The 19,940-nt window shown below is 38.1% G+C and overlaps 3 protein-coding genes across 4 annotated transcripts in view; all 3 read right to left on the reverse strand.

Moving 5' to 3' along the window:
- Positions 1-2,812, reverse strand: part of mpped1 (metallophosphoesterase domain containing 1) — a 65,037-nt gene extending 62,225 nt beyond the window's left edge. Inside the window, exon 1 of the mRNA XM_055055747.1 lies at positions 2,555-2,812. The gene's annotated coding sequence lies outside the window, so the exon portion shown is untranslated. The remainder of the gene's footprint in view (positions 1-2,554) is intronic.
- Positions 2,813-7,012: 4,200 nt separating this feature from the next.
- Positions 7,013-10,246, reverse strand: b2m (beta-2-microglobulin). The gene is made up of 4 exons (XM_055055640.1): positions 10,100-10,246; positions 9,093-9,365; positions 7,716-7,747; positions 7,013-7,382 (listed from the first exon to the last, which is right to left on the reverse strand). The coding sequence occupies exons 1-3, from the start codon at positions 10,161-10,163 to the stop codon at positions 7,734-7,736; spliced, it is 351 nt and encodes a 116-aa protein (XP_054911615.1). The 5' UTR covers positions 10,164-10,246; the 3' UTR covers positions 7,013-7,382; positions 7,716-7,733.
- Positions 10,247-12,880: 2,634 nt separating this feature from the next.
- On the reverse strand, positions 12,881-19,241 carry hspa14 (heat shock protein 14). 2 transcript variants are annotated; one of them, XM_055055637.1, is made up of 14 exons: positions 19,149-19,241; positions 17,886-17,966; positions 17,656-17,738; positions 17,123-17,171; positions 16,620-16,725; positions 16,462-16,552; positions 16,170-16,274; positions 15,727-15,888; positions 14,613-14,768; positions 14,427-14,529; positions 13,828-14,043; positions 13,349-13,513; positions 13,111-13,178; positions 12,881-13,036 (listed from the first exon to the last, which is right to left on the reverse strand). In XM_055055637.1, exons 1-14 carry the CDS (start codon positions 19,215-19,217, stop codon positions 12,958-12,960), a joined length of 1,533 nt encoding a protein of 510 aa, XP_054911612.1. In that variant the 5' UTR covers positions 19,218-19,241; the 3' UTR covers positions 12,881-12,957. The 2 variants fall into 2 exon arrangements, with proteins under 2 accessions (XP_054911612.1, XP_054911613.1); XM_055055638.1 differs by lacking the exon at positions 14,613-14,768.
- Positions 19,242-19,940: the final 699 nt, after the last annotated feature.

The following is a 19,940-nucleotide window of genomic DNA, read 5'->3' on the forward strand; positions in this document are numbered from 1 at the left end:
TTGGTTTGTTTTTATGGAAGTAATAAAAACAAGGCAGCTGCTGAATTCATGATGGGAGAATATCCTCGAAACAGAAAAAATACAGCAGAATAAATAAAACTGCCTGTAGGTTTGAAACAGAATTAAATTGTAGTAGAAGACCCGAGAAAACAGCAATTAAGCCGGTAAAGTAAAACGACAGTGCTGCTGTGATAATAAACAAGGTAGTATCGTTGTTACACTTTTTATTATCATTTGCAGCAGTCCTTATAATAGAAACATAAAATAAGAGCTGACTTCCATCTTCCCCTGTTGGCACACCATCAAGCAGCAGCATTCCTTCTCCGCCGAGAGGACGACAGCTGCATTCCCAGCCAGGTTTACATGCCTGTAATTTGGCATGCACGTAGAGCTTTATCCCATCTACTATTATGCTGTTATTCAGTTATGATTTATTTTCATTGCTTTACTTTTTAGTTCTGCACGTTCTTTAGTTTTTCTCATCTAAATGGTTCCTTGAATTGAAGGAAACAAAAATGTGTGTGTTTTTGGCAGAGTCCTGCAGCGCCTTATTAATGAAAGAACTAATCTTCTTCTCTTTGTTTTACACTCGGCTGCTGTTTGATTCAGAACTCTGATTAACTTATTTCAGCTTCCTCTGTGTTCTCACTGCTGTCAGAAAAATTTGCTCATTTTTTTGATCAGCTCCAATATCAAATCTTAAAACAAATCAAAAACTTTATATATATATATATATATATATATATATATATATATATATATATATATATATATATATATATATATATATATATATATGCTCATTTTCAATACCTCAAAATATATATATATATATATATATATATATATATATATATATATATATATATATATATATATATATATATATATATATTAAAAAAGCATATAAACACTGACTTAAAAACTAATATAAAATTGTGACATATTCCAGGACTGTTAAATTAAATGTCTCCTAATATCCACAAAATGTCGATTCGTAATTATATTGCATCAGATTCTGATCTAACGTAACAACAGGTTGTTATTTTTTTCTTCAAAATCAAAATTTTTATCATCTAAAGAAATAAGTGTGATCATTTTTTTCACAGATTAAGTTATTTCACAGCTGAAACTGATGGGTATCTTTATCAGTATATAAAGCTTTAGATGCAAATTTTTTTTAGATTAATTTCAGATTTGTAAATTTTATTCGGGGATTATTACACTGACTGAGTATGAAAAGGCCAGATTAGAAGTTTTCTAACTTGTCTAATTGTCTCGGATGTAAGTCTAGTTCTGGTCAGAATTCCTTTCTTCCTTTATCTGTTTCATTTGATGCTTTCATTTTTCACTACTTGTAAATGTTTGAAATCAAATGTCGTTTCCATCCTACCATCATCAGAGCTGCTGATTCTCTTTGTTACATGTTTCTCAATATTTCAAATCTTAACTTGTATTTTAGTTGCTGTATGTTGTTTCTGGTTGATCTCTTATACACAAAAATGTGTACACAAAAGAAGAAAAAAAAATGTACACACAACATGTATATTTTATATATTATATATATTTATATATAGTTATGATTTATAAATAAATCAAGAGCAGTAACTCTACATGGAACACTTAGAATGTGACAATATATTTATAAAATTAAATAAATAGACTAAAAAAAACAAAAGACTAAAAGACTAAAAAGAACCAAATATCGAAACTGGAAAAAATGCTGAAGCCCAGTTCTGGAAAAATAATGAGATTACTTCCAACATTTTCTACATCTATTACGGATGGATCTGTTGAGCGATCAGGAGAGAAGAGGATGAAAATCTGAATTATTCCTCCACGCACTGACGTCTGAAACACGACTGGTGTGTTGAGACTGAATATGAGCCTGCTTTCTTCATATTAGTTGAGATCATATTCCAAATAAATATTTGAAATTATTTAATGATTCATTTTTCATTAAATTAAACAGAAATGGCTATTTTATTAAAAGTAATATCACAGAAACTGCACATTTTGAAGTGATCTCTGTTTGATACACATGCCTGTATTTATTTTAAATAGACTTGTAGTTTTGTTTTGTTTTGTTTTGGGATTTTTTTTTTTTTGTTTGTTTGTTTGTTTGTTTTATCTCATGTCCATCTAATTCTGCTCCTCTCAGTTACCTCTCAGTATTGCTTTCCCTGCAGAGTTCAAACAACTTGGGAACTGGTCAAAAGCACCTTCCTGCTCACTTTGCAGCAGATCCCTACCTCCAGGGCCGTTCACTCATCTCGATTTCAACTTTCCAACCATTTGGTCCCACCAACTGTCCTCTTTGTGCTTGGCATGTGACGGGCCGGACTGGACAGCGTTCAGAGCAAAATCTGACACATCAGAGCTTTATGCGTTTACATATTGCACATGAAAAGCGCACAAGTCCAGAGCAGAATCCCACAAAGACACGTGAATAAAACACGGACACTGAGCGCAACATTTCTACAGCCTGAGACTCGGAGCTGCTCTCATGGCTGGGCTCATACACGGCGAGGAAGATGCTGCTGAAGAAACGTACCGCTTGTGGAGGAGAGCTGCAGACTGGATGCTCTGGTCCGCGCCGGCCGGAAGGAGCCAGAAAGACGCGCTGGTCAGTTTGAAGGACGAGAAAGCTGCTTCCACTCTGCTGCTGTTGACTGCCTCTGCCTGTTAAAGGGACATCCGCCACGGATTTAGCTGCACAATAAAGAGGAGCTGGAGGAGGAAGAGGAGAAAGAGAAGGAGGAGGAGGAAGAAGAGCAGGAGGAGGAGGAAGGACAGACCACAGAAGGGCAGCTCCACAGAGTCCTGAAGTTCATTCAACTGACACCGAGAAAAAGACAGAGGGCAGCACCAACATTACTGCTGGGATATCTGGACATTTTCACCCAGTCTCTGTGTCCGAGTCCCTTACGAGTTCCTTCCCCTGAGGACGTGTCCATCATAGCGGGGCACATGGGGAATAACTGGGTTTCAATCTTAACTCCGTCCGTTGTATTTGGATAGAGTTCGTATAGAGTCATCCAGGACAGACAGATTCAATTATAGAACACCAATTTACAACAAATTTCATATGAATAATTTCAGTTCAATTATATACATTCCAATTGAGCCTATAAGCTTAATTAATGATTGAAAGTTGATTAAAAGGCAACAATCACTCCATGTTCACCCCCAATATGTTCAAGTCATTAGGTTCAGATCTAGTTAAACCATCCACTTAATGCATTGTAATGCACAAGACCAGTGGGTCATGTTTCCCCATCTGATCACAATGGAAACACATTCACACACACACACACACACAGCTCTGACAGGCAGCATGCCTCAACATGGGGCATTAAAAGCTCCATGTCCACTTTTCCCACTGAGCCACAAACACAACATGGATACAGTGGACCAACATTCACTGATTCACCTGTTTGGTTCATTTGTTGTGGAATATAAATCAAAATTATCGGTGAGAATTTGCCTATTCACTTTTTTTATTTTTTAGTGGGTTAATTTCAGCAACTTTATCACTAAGTCACACAATTTGTAGATATTTTAGTTTCATGTTTTCACTTTGTTCTGATAGAAACCTGTTTTTTCAACTCAGGTTAGAGGTGGACTTTATAGTCCAGAACAGGCTGGATTAGGATGCTTTCATTCCATCACATCTGTATTGAATTCTGAAGTATTATGCTGTTGTATTGCATTTCACACAGCAGCTTAGGAGTCATATTAAATGAACATGAAATATATTTTTCATCTGGTATTCCAATTGTGTACATGGAACACAGAAACACCTGCCCAGGAATTTTAATGCTTTCCTGAAAAAAGGGAAGGGAAAACCACCAATTTCCAGTCATTGCTGGATGTAAAAGCATTCTGCACTTTGGTTTACATAATTTACTTTTTACAGTAAACGTCTGTCAATGCAACTGACTCGGCTTGCTTCACATAGCCTGGTTTCTGATACCACTACTGTCACACCAGCATTTTAGAACAAGGTTAGTGTTCCTTTTTATGGTGAATAAATCATTATCATTAAAAGAGCAGGCAAACATTTCTGTTAACAAATTTTTGTGTGTTTGTCTGACATAATATTGTAAGTTTCAGATAAACTGAATATTGGGTTCACATTAACTGTAAGCCAGAATCATGAAAATAAACTTTATATTCTAGTTTGAACTTCAAAAATTCAAAATCTCAGTACATGGACTTTCAACCAATGCAATAAGGTTTTTACAATAACATTTAATAATTAACTTCATTCTCCTTTTTGCAGAAGAAGTTAAAAATTATTTTATGATGAGCTCAGATGGAAACACTGAGTCTGAAGCGAAGCTTCTGAACAGCTACAGAAATAATCAGCCAAATCACACAGTTACAGCACATCACCTCCCCTGCTCCATCGACCAGCAGGTCAGCAGCTGGTAATGAGCTCAATAAGGAGAGCCCAATTTGAAACTCAAAGCTACGCTCCCATAACAAGCACCTTCAGAATGGAAGTGGTCTGAGTCAGGCGCCAGGACAAGACTACCATCTGGTGGACATAGTGGAAATTCTAAGATCATAAACTTGTTTTGAAAGATGAAGACATTTGGAGATGGATTATGCAAGATCTAAAGCTCCTTCATCCTGTTTCACCTCCTCCTACATAAAACTGATCCCTGTTCATTCGGTCGACTCTCTCATTTAATTTATACTCGATTCAGATTCTGTTTTTGTTTTGTTGTTTTGTTTTTTTTGTAGAAAACTTAAAAAAGAAAAAAAGCCACATAGCCTGCTTTCTGTTACCATTACTTGACTATTGTGTTTGACTATGGAGTATTTTGTAATAAATATTCTATCATATCTCTATTTGGTCTTTAAATTATTGTTCTGAGTGTGGGAGGAAGTTGCTGGGACATCCAGCTGTGCCCTGCAGCACAGCTGGATGTCCCAGCTGTGCTGTGCGGTAGTTTGTAGGAAGGACTATGGTCCTTCCTACAAACTACCGAGGCACAGCTTGACAAATCAGATTTTCCATCACAGTTATGGGAAGATTGGCAACTTTCAATTTTTAATTTAATTCTTTAAATTTGGGGGAAATTGCTAAAAGCCTTCCCAGACTGACAATTGCCATGCTCTTCTAAGACTATTGCTGCAGTATTTCTCTCAGTGCAGTATTTCTCACAGCTGTTTGCTCCAGAGTTGCAAAAACGTTTCCTTCTGTTTTATTTATCATGAATGAAAACATTTTGGTGCTCGGACCCTGGTAGACATGAGCGCTGTGACCTGCAATGAGCTGGGATGGGCTAAAGGGCCACGTGAGAAGGTACTACAAACATGACAGTTATGTGCTTAAATATTAGCACACAACTTAAATATCAATGTAAAAAATTGCTCAATATTATTTAAATTCCAAATGCAGAGACTTCTACAATATCTGAATCATTTTTTAATGAGTAGTTTTACTAAAACACTCTGCCATAACCGGCCCTTTGAGTACATTTATGATCTTGATTTGGACTAAAATGAAAACAAGTTTTACGGCCGTTTGAGGAAACTGTCAGGTCAGTAAGACAGAACACTTCTGCATTTAAAAAAATGCTTTATTTATATGATATTCTAAATTTACAGCAAGCTTTTCATCAGCTGTAAAGTACTATTATCAAATTGAACAAAAAAATAAATGCGAGAGATATATTAGTCTCTGTGTTTCGCCCCTCGAATTGAGTTACTGAAATAAACTACTTTTAAGATGAATTCATGTCTGGGTGCTGCATTGGCATTGCAGTAACACACAACACATGGAGGACTAGTCCTAAACCCCAGTGTCACAGGTGTGAGTCCTCCTGGCCTGGTAACCTTTGACCTTCCTCTCTCTCTTTACCCACTTTCCTGACTGACTCTCAGATAAAGGCCACTACAGCGAATAAAACCTTAATAAAGGGTGAATGCGTCCTGAGACGCATTCACAGTTTATGAAATACAACTATGAAACCTTTTCGTAACTGTTTCCTTTCCACCGGACTGCTGAGTCATGAATGATAAAATTGAACTCCATGGCAAATCATCTTTTGAACTGTGGAGACATTAAAGATTATGTCTACTCTTCAAAGTATGTGCAATGTAACATCTGGCTGGAAGCATCATGGAGGAAATTTCTGCTCCATGAGTCAAACATGTTGAATAAGTTATAGCAGAACATCGGAGTGGTTACAGTACGAGAAACTCTCTGTCAGACAAACTACAGGCTGTGGGGTCAAGACAAAGCTAAAACAGTCAGTCCAGTTAACCCAGGTAGTTGTATGCCTTAGCATTATTTAGTGAATTCATAGTACTTAAGTACAACTGAAACCAGAAGTTTACATAAACAGTGAGACACAGCTGTCTTGGAGTACCATCTTTATTGCTAATTAAGTTCACAAAAGCTTAACTATTATCTGAACTCTGACCTCACATGCCAGAGGAGTTAAGTCAGAATCTGCATGAGGCAGAGAGGAGGAAGTTCAAACTCTTCCATCCATTACAACAGGTGATGATCAGACCACCAGCTCCAATAGCTCTTTGACCAAACATCCAGACAGAAACCTGAAGATCAGCAGAACAAAGGAGATGGATCAGCCGAACCAACTTATGGAGTCACCCTGGATGTGATATTGTGGAAGACCAGTTCTGCTGTTAGCATGTTATGACTGTCAGACAACAGCAGTCTTCAGTCAGAGGACTCTTCATCTTCATTGGAAGACTGCTACTGGAGATCCTCCCTCCTTCAGCATCCACAATTGTAGGAATTACTGTACAGAATGTAAACAATCATCTCCTCATTGCATCAGACAGCTGCTTTTTAAGTACTTTATGAATAAATTCACACTGGCAGAATTATTTGAAGATATCTAACTAACATTGAGTTATGACATATTTTCTCTTCGGAATGAAATAAAGCAACAGTTCACAGGTATTTTGTTGTATAGTAAGCTATAATTTTGTAACTATTGTGATGTTTATTAATTAATGACAAAAGAAGTACTACTGTGGCTTTTATTTAGTACAGGCTGTCGACAATCACCTTAAGCAATAAATCAAAAAGAAAAATAGAAAAACCTCACAGACAATTTGGCCAATTATGAAATGAAAAGTTTCACTTACAGAGTTTACATATCAAGCATGGATACAATCATTTACAGGATGAAAAGCAAGAAATTAAAAACAGCACACTTAAATTACGACATGGTGTATAAGCTGAAGTCCTGTTTGTATTTACAAAATCAAGACTGAAAATGACCCACCACCTTCTACCCAACTATTGTTCAATAGACAGTAAGAGGCAAACTGAAGATAACTGATGTTGCTGATTGATGGGATGGTGAACAGATGATTCTGCAGCTGAGAATATTCTGAAAAGAAACATGACAGCATTAATAAGAGATGATCTTGATGCTGTGAATAGAAAAACTGTTCTTGATCTTCTATGCTGTTTTCAGCTTCAACATTTTAAAAAAATGCATTAGGTATTGAAAAGTAGTCAAATTGACCCTAACCTGGAAGCTAGCCAAAACATATTGGAACAGGATTTTACCAAATTTAAAAATATCAAATATGAATAAACAAAATTTTTCAGTGTGGAAAACGTTGGTGACAATGTAATAATGACTAGTAATAAACTTTATGTGTCTGATAATTTTACTGTTGCTCATCGGTTCTGACAGCAGGAACATGAGGAAACTTACCTGTCTGGTTTTCTGCAGTTACATGTTGGGCTCTGTAAAACACAACACAGCAACTGTTACTCATCTGAGGAGTTTCTGAGAGACCACAAAAAAAAAAAAAAAAACATTCCCAAAAAGCTCTACTGGAGACAATACTTGTAGGCAAAAAATCTTTGGTTTTCTGACACGGTGATTGTACACCTGAACCATTTCCATTTATTTCAAAGTTGAGCACAACAGCAACAAATACTGAAAAAAAAAAAAAAAAAAGCCAGAAATGTTGCTCTCCAGGTTCTGTAGAGATCATTTAGGTATCGTCATCAGTGAAGTGACGTTCATGAACAATCCAAATCTTTTAACATCTCTTTACTAAAGAATGGCTCTCTGTTTTTTTTTCATAACATAACTTGCTAACAATGCTCTGTGCAGACTGCAGCAGCTCTTATAATAATAATATAATATAATAATATAATATTTAATGTAAAAAAAAAGAAAAAAACGTATTTGCTGATGTATTTAATCAGCAAATAAATAAGAGAAAGGAAGGTTCTGGTTTATGAGCACAAAGCGCAGTCTGGGTTTGTTTTTGTCGTGTCATGATGGGTCTGCACTAGCTGGCGGCTACACGTTCAAGCAGCGGCAGAGAGGATGAGGATGCTCCCTTCTTCCTGATTTATTAATGTGTATAGTCACATTAATTCTTATATTTAAGAATTAATGTCGAGAAGACAATTTGTGTTTTCTGCCACAGCTTTTGTAGTCAACTTTTCCTTCTACTTTCAGTTTCATTTTTTTTTCCATTTTGTTTCAATATTACAAAAAGCACTAAAACATTATGCATACAAAGATTTACTTAAAAAGCTACACAGGTATTTAACAAGTATATTTTAAAATTTTATGTTTTATGAAAATATATACAATCTCTAAGAACATACTTTGGTTATTTACGTATTACAGATGATTCAACTTTTTTGTGAACTTTACCTTCAAAAGCAATTAAAATAAAACTATATTATAGATAAGATGGTTTGTTATTTGAAAAATTTATATTTTCAAAAATGGATACTTTGAACAGCTCTTTGAAGTGAACTCATCCTGAATAGCCTTAAGGCCCCTTTCACCAATGGTCATACTTTCCATACTTTTATCACAGAGATTTAATAAATTAGATATAACAATATGTGGGTACATTTCCCCAGGTTTAAATGATTGTTTTTATGAAACCATTGTTCTCTCAGTAAATTTCTGTTGGCTGCAGTCATGTGACCAGGCATGTCGCAGAAAGGGAAATTGAAAGCAAAACGGATGAAGCCAAGTTCAGACTGAGGGGAATTTCTGGACTTTGATTCTGATTAAAAAATATATCTATTCCAGAAAGATTTCAAATGACTAACTCACCCCAAGTGTAATCTTTGGATTTTCCCGCATGATTAACTCTGCAGATGCATTGTTTGCCAGATTCTGGAGTGAAGGAGGCACTCTTGGTCAGGTGGAAATGCCAGTCCTGTTTGAAGGCCAGGTCGGTCTGCATGGGGTTGGGGAGTGGAGTGCCATCACACAGGAGGTCGATGGTAATGTCAGGGGGGTGGAAGTTGCTCACATGGCAGATCAGAGAGTTCGGCTTCCCGAACTCGCCAGGGTCACGGCTGTAGATCAAAACCTTGGGTGGAGCTGGAGGCAACAAGGCAAAAAATTTTTGCCATTTTACAGGATTATGGTAATAATTCACATTTCTTCTGCAAATAATTCCTTCTCAGTGTCTCAGTTTAGACTTTGAGATAATGAAAAAGCTTCGTTAGGCTGCTAACATATTAAATAAGCTCGCAATACAACCAGAGATCCTCAAAGCTTTACTTTTATTTTGCTTAAACATCAAATCAGTTTTTCACAGAAGATCAATAATTTGGCACACAAAAGCAACGGTAGAAACTAATGACAATTCGAAAATTACTTCATACTGTCGCCAGTAGGGGGAGGTATTCAGCAGTCTGTAACATAGGAAAATCGAAACTAAACTCAGATCAAGCTTTATCAATAATTATTTTGTGCTTCACTTCATTTCCCACCAACATTGAAGCTTTTCGGGAGAATTAACTAAAAAAAACATATTCTGTATATATATATATATATATATATATATATATATATATATATATATATATATATATATATATATATAATGTCAATTAAAACTGCATCTCTATCGAAGCCTCATCAAGATCACATTAACAAAAAAGACACCAATGGTGTCGCCTAAAATGGTGTTACTGAACACGAAACTATTGACAGCAGCAGAAGGTCCATCCTGTAAATAGGAAATGTTTCTGATACTCTTCAGTGTGACGAAGAGTACCACACGGTTTTATTCAATACTGGCAGAATTAAACAGAAGATTTTCTACTCACATGTTTTGCAACTCACTGCGCAGAAAACAGCAACCAGAGCTGCGAAACACAGCAGCAGCTTCATTTTTACTTCACTTTCTTCTTCTTCGGGTGGCGGAAGGTTTAGAACAGAACTTGCTCTTTCTCTATCCTCTGATCAATAAACAGAAAGTGCTTCAGCGTCGGGTTGAATATACATCAAATCCCGCCCACTGTGTGATCTTAACCAATCAGGAATTTTATATATTTGTGTTACCAGGTAAAATATGACCAAACACGTTCGTGTTAATCGTAGGCTGAGGAGAGATTTAGTAAACGGGTTAAGTGTTTCCGTGTTCTGAATTCTCGTGGCAATGAACATAAAAACTAAACATTTTGGGTTTTTCTCTGACAGTGTGAAAGTTGTAATTGAGTTCCTTTGTTTTCAAAAAGGAAAATTGTCAGCTTAATGTGTTCTTTTGAGGATATTACCAAAACTTCCCTTTCTCTGGTGTCTGGTTCCATAAACCCCATCCTTCCAGTAAGCCAGTATTTCCAGTTCCAATTAACTCCAGCAAAGATAAAGTGTTTTAAAATAATGATTCAACCTCTGTGTACACATTATACTCAGCAAAGTAATAGCCTTCTTCATAATAATAAGGCAATGAGTAATAACAGAATACATAATAACAACACAATAATTGAGTAGCTGTAGACCACATTGTCTTCATGGAGTATGAAAACATCACATATGTATGAAAAGGCTGTTAATTAGAAGAAATATGCCAATGAGTTGGTAAGCTGTCAGAGGACTGGCAGTGGTGTTACAGCAAAGCCAAAGCCTACTTAAGAGAGAAGAAGACTGAAGGCCTGAACTATCTTCTGCCAGTAGCTACAAATCTTCACTTTGTTGTATCCTCAGATTCAAATCAACTGAGTACCGTACCAGAGAGTCCTTCCAGCTCTCTAGTGTCATGATCAGTAGTGTGAAAGGCTGCACTGGGGTGCACTGAGTTCTGTTGGACTCAGTGCTGGTCCAGCAGAACCAGCACTGAGGCTCTTTCACTCCGGTTTTCAAAAAGAAAGCAGTCAGCGTAAAATAGAAAATCTAAATTACAACTATTAAATGAAAAGCAGAAACGGTTTGTACACAGAATGTGATAAGCACACCAAATTATTCAGGAACAAGATGATGTATGAAGAGCTTAAGAAAAGAAAAACATGGAATTGAGAAAGTGAATGATCCCTATTTTTAAAAAACAAAAGAAAAGAATGGTAAAACTTTGTGCTGCACAGATTTAGATTTCACAAAGATGGCAAAAACAATGAAGGAACAAACTTTGCCACAAAGTTTCACTTTCTGTCTAAACTCAGAACACTGCAATGATGTCACTGGATCAAACATGATGGTGTGTAATCTGGATTAACCCCCTCTCTGCTCCACCTGACTGGGCGGAGCTTCTGCACCACTTTTACAAGCCTGGGTTTGGCACACTCACAGGAATGTTTGGGGATTTCCACTCATTTGGTTTTATATAATAAAATGTTTAATTTAGTTTCGATTGTGTTTTAATACATGTAGGTCTAGGAGACATATCGCACGTCAAAAAATTAATTTAACAACTTACCTTTCAATTTTCAGGTGTTTTTTTTTTACGGTTTTATCGCCTTTAGAGGCCTTTATTTGAGAATGGTCAGACAGAAAAGCAAGTTCTGAAAGAGTGAGAAGACGTGGGGCAACGGTCATCAGGTCAGGACTCGAACATGACGGCCATATTGAGGATTAAAGCCTCACTAGCTAACAGCAAATCAAGCAGATTGTGTAGGAATACTGAACAAACAGGCAGGGTCCACTGGAGTTCTACAAGATAGCCCAGATTTATTTGGGGGAAACTTATTAGAGGGTAGGACTTACATCCTGAAGTTGTGGGTTCATTTGCAGCTTTTCTTCCTGACATGTTGACATGCCACTATGTAAGGCACTTAACCCCAAGTTGCCCGTACCTGTGTAGAAATGTGTGTGTGACTGAATGAACATTTCTCCAGAGTAAAATGATTCAATTGGGTGGATTGACTAGAAAGTGATTTAAAGTATAGTTTAATACTAACACTATATTGTGATCTGTAATAGCAAAAAATAAACAACAAAACAAAAAAATCAAAAACAGGTGAATCTATAATTCCTTTGGAATCTGACCTGGACCCATTTTAACAACAAATCCAGGTTAACATCATCATGTGAGCTAGAATGTCTGGAGTGGCCTTCTCTCATCAGCAACCCAAAATATCCTATCCTAACCCAAGTTGGATAAAAACTTTTCTTTAGACGTGACACATAAGATCTAGGGTAGATGCTGGATAAATAAATAAAAAATCTTTATCTTTACCTAAATGGGGCGTTTCCAATGCATTTGCTCATGCAGAAACATTGTTTTGTAATATCTGCATCAGTTTTACAATAAATGTGAATGGCTTTCTCAAGGAGATATAATTATGTAACTCTGAGGAGAGCAAATCATTTGATTGCACATTGCTGCAGTGTTTCTTCTCATCACTTATTTTAAAGCCAGACAACCACTTTGAAAACTATTTTATATAAAATGCAGAAACAATTGTTTCCATCTCAGTGTGATCACAGCTGATGAAGGCTGCAAACAGACTGACCAGAACTTTACTTTCATTTTTATCTGAATGTGTTCCAGCATCATATCCTGTTCACCCTGCCCAACTCTCAAACATGCTTAGAACCTTCAAAGTGCGACACCTTGTGGCCATTTTGCAATCTGCATTATTCCATGTCTATAAAAACACAGAGCAGGTGCACATGGTTTCATTAGTTTATTAAGTTGTAGAAAACAGGAGGAGCACTGCTACACGGAGTGAAAGGCGATGAAGTGAATTCATGATGCTGCTGCTATTGTGACGGCCTCAGATTTTCCACTGCTCTGCACTTCACATGACACATGAACAGAACCATCCCTGGAACACACAGACAAGAATTCTCCACAACTCTGAACTGAAGTGAACACACTGATGCTTCAGAGGACACGCACCTTTTCATAGTGACCACAGCATTAATGTTGTGGTCGTCTTCACTGGGCTGCAGGTCTCTTAAAATAATCTGGATATTAATCACAAACGTGTTAGATGGTGCATAATAGTATTGTGAATTTGCACAAATTTCTTTACCTTCAATGAAAATGTGCAGCTGCGTCGCAGCCTTTTCAGTCGACGATGTCAAACTACAAAGTACTGAAACTCACCTGAATACAAAGCTACAATTTTGATTACCTTGGATAGTTTTTGGGGCTGCTGCATGGCGATCTTCTGATAAACCTCCAGACAGAGGGAGGACAGTCTGCCCTCAGCAGAGAAGGTATGGTGTCTGCGTGCAGGAAGGGGAGTTCCCACAGGAAGAAGAATGCTAAACGTCTGTGCTCCCGATTCATCCACTTCCTGCAGCAATAAGCAGAACACTTACATCCTAATCCTCATTTTATAGAACTGAATGAAAGAGGATGTCTCTTGCTTTATATTTTTATTTTCCATCTCAAACAATAAAAAAGCTAATTCAATAGATTCCACTACTTGAAGAGGGAAAATGAGTCACTACTTAACTTGCTGTTTCTGTTATGGGATGCTGTTGCAATATGACAATATTTTATCCACTATATTTATAGTAATATATATATAAAGGATATATTCCAAAAGGAAAGCCATCCATGCTGTGCAGATGGCTTAGTGCAGACGACTCGAACGAATGAGGATACCTTCAGGAGGATGTCAGCAGCAGAAACATCCACGGCAACAGACTCCTCCTCCGGGGCCAGGCCGTCCCGGCCAACCAGAAGCCCCGCCTCCATGGCTGCTCCCACAGCAATCATCTCATCTGGAGGTGCCGAGTTCAGTAGCTCCACGCCCAGGAACATCTCACGGATCATTTGTTGGAGGCGAGGGATCCTGGACGATCCGCCACAGAGAACCACCTAAAACAAAAATGGCCGCCCAACTGCCAGAATTCAGATTTACAGATGCTCAGCTGGTTTTTCAGAGTGGAAAGTTGAGTGGAAGGTCAAATGGTGCTAGAAGCACTTATCAGGATCCAACCATGCAAACAATCAAAGAACTGTGTGCAACTTTAAACGCCTTGTAGTATGAACAGACCTTACACCTAGCTAGGAACTAGTCAGGTTTAGCAGTAAATGTCTTAAGCGGAAATGGTAGCCAAACAAGGCCATTTTTTCCTTAATTGATCAAAATTAATATAATCTTTGAAGTACATCACAACTTTTTATTTTTTCTCTCTACATGAACCCGTTACTTTTTGATGTGCTTTGCATAAAGCTGTGCCTGGGTCAGCCTGTCTCACCTTGTTGATGTCTCCAGCACAGAGTCCCGCCTCGTCCAGCAGCGACCTGATTGGCTGGATGCTTTTGTTGAAGAGTGTGGAGCAGAGCAGCTCAAATCGAGCTCTGTGGGAAACAAACCAAAGGTCAAAACGTAACGAAATGAAACAAATATCAATTGTCCCATGACGCCCTCGCTGACAGCTCACCTAGAAACAGTGCACTCAAAATCTACACCATCATGCAGGGAATCAACGAAGCAGTTGGCTGATCCCAGGGAGGACAGAGAGTGCTTAGCCATGTCTGCACTGTTCATGAGCTTCAGCAGGGCACGCGGGTTACTGCTCACATCGTGTTTAAAGGTTCTGCACAACAACACAGATGTCTTAGCCTGGTGAAAACCAGCTTGGTTCAATGCTTTGCTACTGGACCCTTCACTACTGAATAATCATTCCATCCTGGAATCCTGAACTCTGTTAAAGTTTTACATTTTACCTAGTCTCTAATGTTTGCCAGTGATATATGTAGTGCACCAGTTTACTAGAAATTGTCTGTACTGCGAGAGAATGAGGCGACTGTTAATATTAAAAGTGTAACCAACACAGACCAAACAGCTTCCTTCAATGCCGCCACTAAAACTACAGGCAGACTACGATTCTAAAACAGAGCAGAAAAATCAACATTATCATTCACTCTGTTTGCGGATTAGAAATTCTACCATAGGGACTCCAAGGGAATCTAAGTGAGTGGGAGAAAGCCCAAACTGTTCTGTAAATCAGAATATTTTTTTATGGAAGGCTATGCCTTCTGTTATGGCTGAGAAAAACTGTCCAGAGAAAAGAGGTTCCTGGTATCTAAAGCAACTCTCAAAATTTTCTACATTATACAGATGCCCTCTGGAATTATGGAAACATTTGAACTCTCCAGTCTTGATGAATCGGTGATGATGTTGAGATGCACATGTTCTTATTGATTTGAAATATTTTTGTTATTAGCTCATTAACCTATTAAGTTTTAACCTTCAACCTTAGCATATCACAAAGATACAGACCCATATTTTACAAATGATCAAAAAGATAATGATTTTGGTCATAAGTTTCTAAAAGTGAAACTCACACGATAAAGATTCACTATCCTATATTGCTGGCCTGATATAATATTTTGAGTTTTCATTTCAGTAAGTGTTTATTTCAACATGAACATAAATAACATAAATTATTATTCTGATGAAAAAGAACTTCAAAATAAAAGCCATTAACTGAACGTTCTTCTCTGTGTTTAATGGACCTGACTTGTATTGTGGTTGTGTGTGACGGCAGCTACCGTCTGAACTCTGAGGCCAGGTGCTGAGCCAGGGCTTGGGTGAAGCTCTCCCCCCCGATGCTGTGGTCTGTCCGGGTGCTGACTACCCGCAGCATCCCCCCATTCACCTGCAGCACAGTCACACTCAGGGACGTCCCCCCAAGCTTATACACCAGGACGTGACTGGGACAAAACCACAAGGTCAAACATCAACACACACTCTACCCAGGAGAAAGACGATCCTTTTAGAATTCAGATCAGACTCACTAAGCTGAACCTCATCAGAACTGAAGTCACTTCAGCACAGCTCAGATAAATAAAGAGGCTGACAGCAGCAAGGGTGCAGCTTTGCTATTAAGAACATGGAGGCATTGCTTGTGAAAACAGATGTCTAATCAGCCTCTTGAATTTTTCTTTGTTATCTTCAACAAAGGAAACATTCTGCAGATATTTTCACAATGTACCTGTTCCCAGAGGAGTAGTCCTGTCCAACGTTATAGGCCAGCAGAGCAGCAGCAGGTTCATGGATCATCCTCAAAACATGGAAGCCTGCAGCTTCGGCTGCCTCTCTGCAAAACAACATTTTGAAGCGTATTCCAGAAAACTTCCAGACTGTTTTGCCTTCTAAACTACAGCAATTAAGTTTACTGCTGTCGATTAAAGAAAGATGAAAACTATGAATTTGTCCCCCAAAGCAATAAAGCTTGGTGAAAAACAGTAATGAAACAGAAATTAATGAAAATAAAATATTCTTACCTCAAACTACGCTTCTGAGAATGTGCAAACTCAAAGGGAACAGTAATAACGGTGTCAGTGACATCAGAGCCCAGAGCTGACTGAGCTGTTTCTGGGGAAAAGCAAAGATGTGTCAGCTGACTGGCTGACACTTCGTTGGTGCATTTAATTCACACTACCTTTCATCTTCTTGAAGATGAGCTTTGCGACATCCTCTGGTGCCACAAGCTCTGTATGCTCTCCACAGATGATCTCATAACATGGCATCTGCTCTCTGTTGATAACCTAATAACCAACCACAAGTCAGGTGGAGTTTGTCTCTGCTGGCAAAGCGCATTTTAGGAAAGAAACCAAAGTCCTATTCCAAGTAGAAAGTAGTAGAAGACATAAAAATAACAATAAATAACACATTTATCACCAATCAAAAAAAGAATGAGCCAGGTTAATGTGTGCCTGATGATGGGATGTTTTACATGACAGCAACATTGGCATAGCAGAAGTCAATTGATGATAAGATGATAAAACTGGCCTGTTATTCATTTTTATGTTTTTGTCACTCTAGCTCTTATGTGGGTTGAAGAGTGGCATATGGTGGAAAAGTTTAAATAACGGAAACCATCAATAACCCAAAAATAAATACACAATTACACTTCCTTCTCTAAACGTGACTGCCACAACGTACCTTGCATTTCGTCTCTGCTTTGTGCATTTGTGTCACAGGATCATCAAACCTAAACCATCAAGACAGAGAAAAGAACTATTATTATTCAGAGCTGTTGTCACGGAGCTTTTCTTCCCCTCAGTCTGGCTAAATAAAGCTTGTTACATGACCTTCACTGAAAAGACGACTTCAAAATGTTCAATAAATATCCATCACAGAAAATTATTTATTATTTCGAAAGAACTGCAGGTTTTTTCTGATTTAGGGTTTTAAATAAACAAACAAATATATATATATATATATAAAAGTCTGGCAGACTTATAACCTCACTGATAGTTGATACTGCTCAAATCTTTCTTTGTTAGATAAATACATTAAGAAAGGAAAAAAAGGGATAAAAAAGTTATTGCTGTCGCTTTTACAGCAATTAATGTGGGAGATTTTGAGTCTTAGTTCATTTAATAACAATTCAGATTTTGGCCTGCAGGTCTATCAGAATCATTGTTCTAGTGAAACTACATAAGCTGCAACAAAACACTCCTGTGGCGACCTACCTTCTCCCCAGAACCTGCTTCACCTTAACAACTGTGTTGGCCGCGTTTCTGACCTGACCTTGCTTTGCTGCTATTCCCACAATCTGCAAATGAACAATCAGCCCACATGGAATTAGCAAGAATGACACAGCTTCAGAACACCAGAAAAGATGCAAAAAGGATTCTGTTGGCAATAATTTTAGGAGAGTAAATAAGAATGAAATACAGAAAGGCAGATCGAAATGACTCACCTGCTCAGTATCTCTGTAGCCCACCACAGCTGGAGTGACTCTATCTCCTGCATCGTTAGCCACCACGTCAGCACGTCCATCCTAAGACACACATTTTACTTCATTAAAACAAAAAATAAAAACAGGAAACAAAGAGGACAATTGATATGACTGCCTTCAGCACACTGGCAGCAGACCTGTGGAGGGGGATTCTTATGGGGTCTGGCAGACTTATAACACACTGGGGGGACCCTCTGTCAGAAAGGCAGCTTGAGTATATTTCAAGAAAAAATCTGATGACAAAAAATACTTTGATACAATGAGATTTTATGAGCTTAGTGAGCTAAGCTTTTGAAACCAAAGCAAGGAGCACAGGGTAGATAGAGTACTTCGATAAGAGCCAGTGACAGTAAAGAGGACGAGGATTTGAAAAGATATGAGCGTTAATCAGCTCTAGGGACCAAGAGGAGCCCTTGCCTTCGCACTGCTGGATGATATACGAGCTGCACATTGAACAGGATTGTGGACACATTGTACATATATAGTGACTGCCGGTCATCTTCTACATAGATGTTATTCAGTCTGTCCCTTGCTTGTCCAGAACTGTGTGGTTTGGCTCATCCACAAACAAGACAAGTCCAAACTGTAGAGACTGATCAGGTCTACAGAGCGTCTGCAGGACTGACCAGCCCTCCATCCTGGAACAGGTCAAGGGTCAGGCAAAGGAAAGCTTACACTTCTGCTGACCCCACACATCCCGGACACAAACTGTTCAGACTTATTGGACTAGAAATTGATGATTTTTATTCTTCGTCAACTTCAACAACAAACCTGGGTTTATTTTTTTAAGCATACATCTTTCAAAATTAAGAAGTTATGTCCTAATTTATAACACGTTACCATGATAAGCTAAATGCCTTATTAAAAAATAGAGGTAATAACGTGACAGACTCTGGAGCAGTGACTTACATCACTACCCTCCCCACACGGCGACCTCGTCGACCTGTGGAACTGCTAGCGTGTAGACATTTATAGCTCCCCTCTAAGCTGAAACTGTCGGGTCTTCCACAAACCTGGAACCCCTCACTCCTCTCTGATCCTCTATCTAGCCTCTTTGTTCTCCCAAATTTTCTGAAAGACCACTAGACTGCTGCTGCTAACGCTTACACCACGATGCCATCGATCATTACCGGAACTGACATCATTGCCTTTCCTCTCTGTGAACAGCAACGTGAAGCGCTGCTCTGAAAGATTTTACGCGGTAAAAGACTGCGAGTCGCTCACCTTAAACACGGCCACACAAGCACAAGTATAACCAAAATGAATCCCAATCGCAGACATGCTGGAAAACATGGACTTCCTCTTCTTTTTCCAAAGGAGTTTACCAGCGGTTTAACTTGCACTATCGCCTCCCTCTGGTTTTGGTGTGCATTACTGCCCACGTGCCACTTGATCATTGTACATTCCTTGTCCTTCCACTTAAGTATTCTTTATATTATCTTAGTCTAGTTGCCCTTAACAAACAATAAACGCAGCATCTTCCTCTCCCTCTCATACTCACTGGATGTTCTGCAGTTTTTTTTTTACATTGGCTACTTTCTCATAAGTAGTTTCAAAATTAGGCTGCAGTCAATGGCCAAAAATCTACACATCCATGTTAAAATGGTGGGTTTGAAATCACAAAAAGAGTCAAACATTTTGAAACGTTTAGCACTACAGTGCAGAATTAAAATTTATTTTCTTGAAAATAAAGTGATTGAGGTAGATTTATATAGCAACTGTAAAATCTGATCTGTTTGGACTTCTGATTCAGCTGAACTTCCCGAATTATCAAAAATATTTACTTAATCTAAATGTTCAACGTGTATGTTAGTCCCAGTTTCTGACAGAATTATTTAAGGAAATATGCCCTTTGATTAATGTCCCCAATTTAGATATGATTACTCAAGCATTATACATACACCACAGGTTTTTAGGATCGATGTCATTGCATGTATTTATGAGACAATAAGGCAAGCTAATGGATCTAGGCAGTTCATTAGCTTGATTTAAGGCCATCCAGAAGGGCTCAGAGTG

Source organism: Poeciliopsis prolifica, unplaced genomic scaffold (genome assembly GCF_027474105.1).
Source record: "Poeciliopsis prolifica strain line A6 unplaced genomic scaffold, Auburn_PproV2 SCAFFOLD042, whole genome shotgun sequence".
Taxonomy (NCBI): Eukaryota; Metazoa; Chordata; class Actinopteri; order Cyprinodontiformes; family Poeciliidae; genus Poeciliopsis; species Poeciliopsis prolifica.

Coding starts and splice junctions, on each gene's coding strand:
- b2m (XM_055055640.1), bottom strand. CDS start 10,163: ATGAAGCTGCTGCTGTGTTTCGCAGCTCTGGTTGCTGTTTTCTGCGCA. Junction 9,366..10,099: donor CGCAGTGAGTTGCAAAACAT/GTGAGTAGAAAA, acceptor TGTTGCCTCCAG/CTCCACCCAAGGTTTTGATC.
- hspa14 (XM_055055637.1), bottom strand. CDS start 19,217: ATGTTTTCCAGCATGTCTGCGATTGGGATTCATTTTGGTTATACTTGT. Junction 14,769..15,726: donor CTGGCCTCAGAGTTCAGACG/GTAGCTGCCGTC, acceptor GTTGTTGTGCAG/AACCTTTAAACACGATGTGA. Junction 14,044..14,426: donor GTGCTGGAGACATCAACAAG/GTGAGACAGGCT, acceptor TTTTTGTTTTAG/GTGGTTCTCTGTGGCGGATC.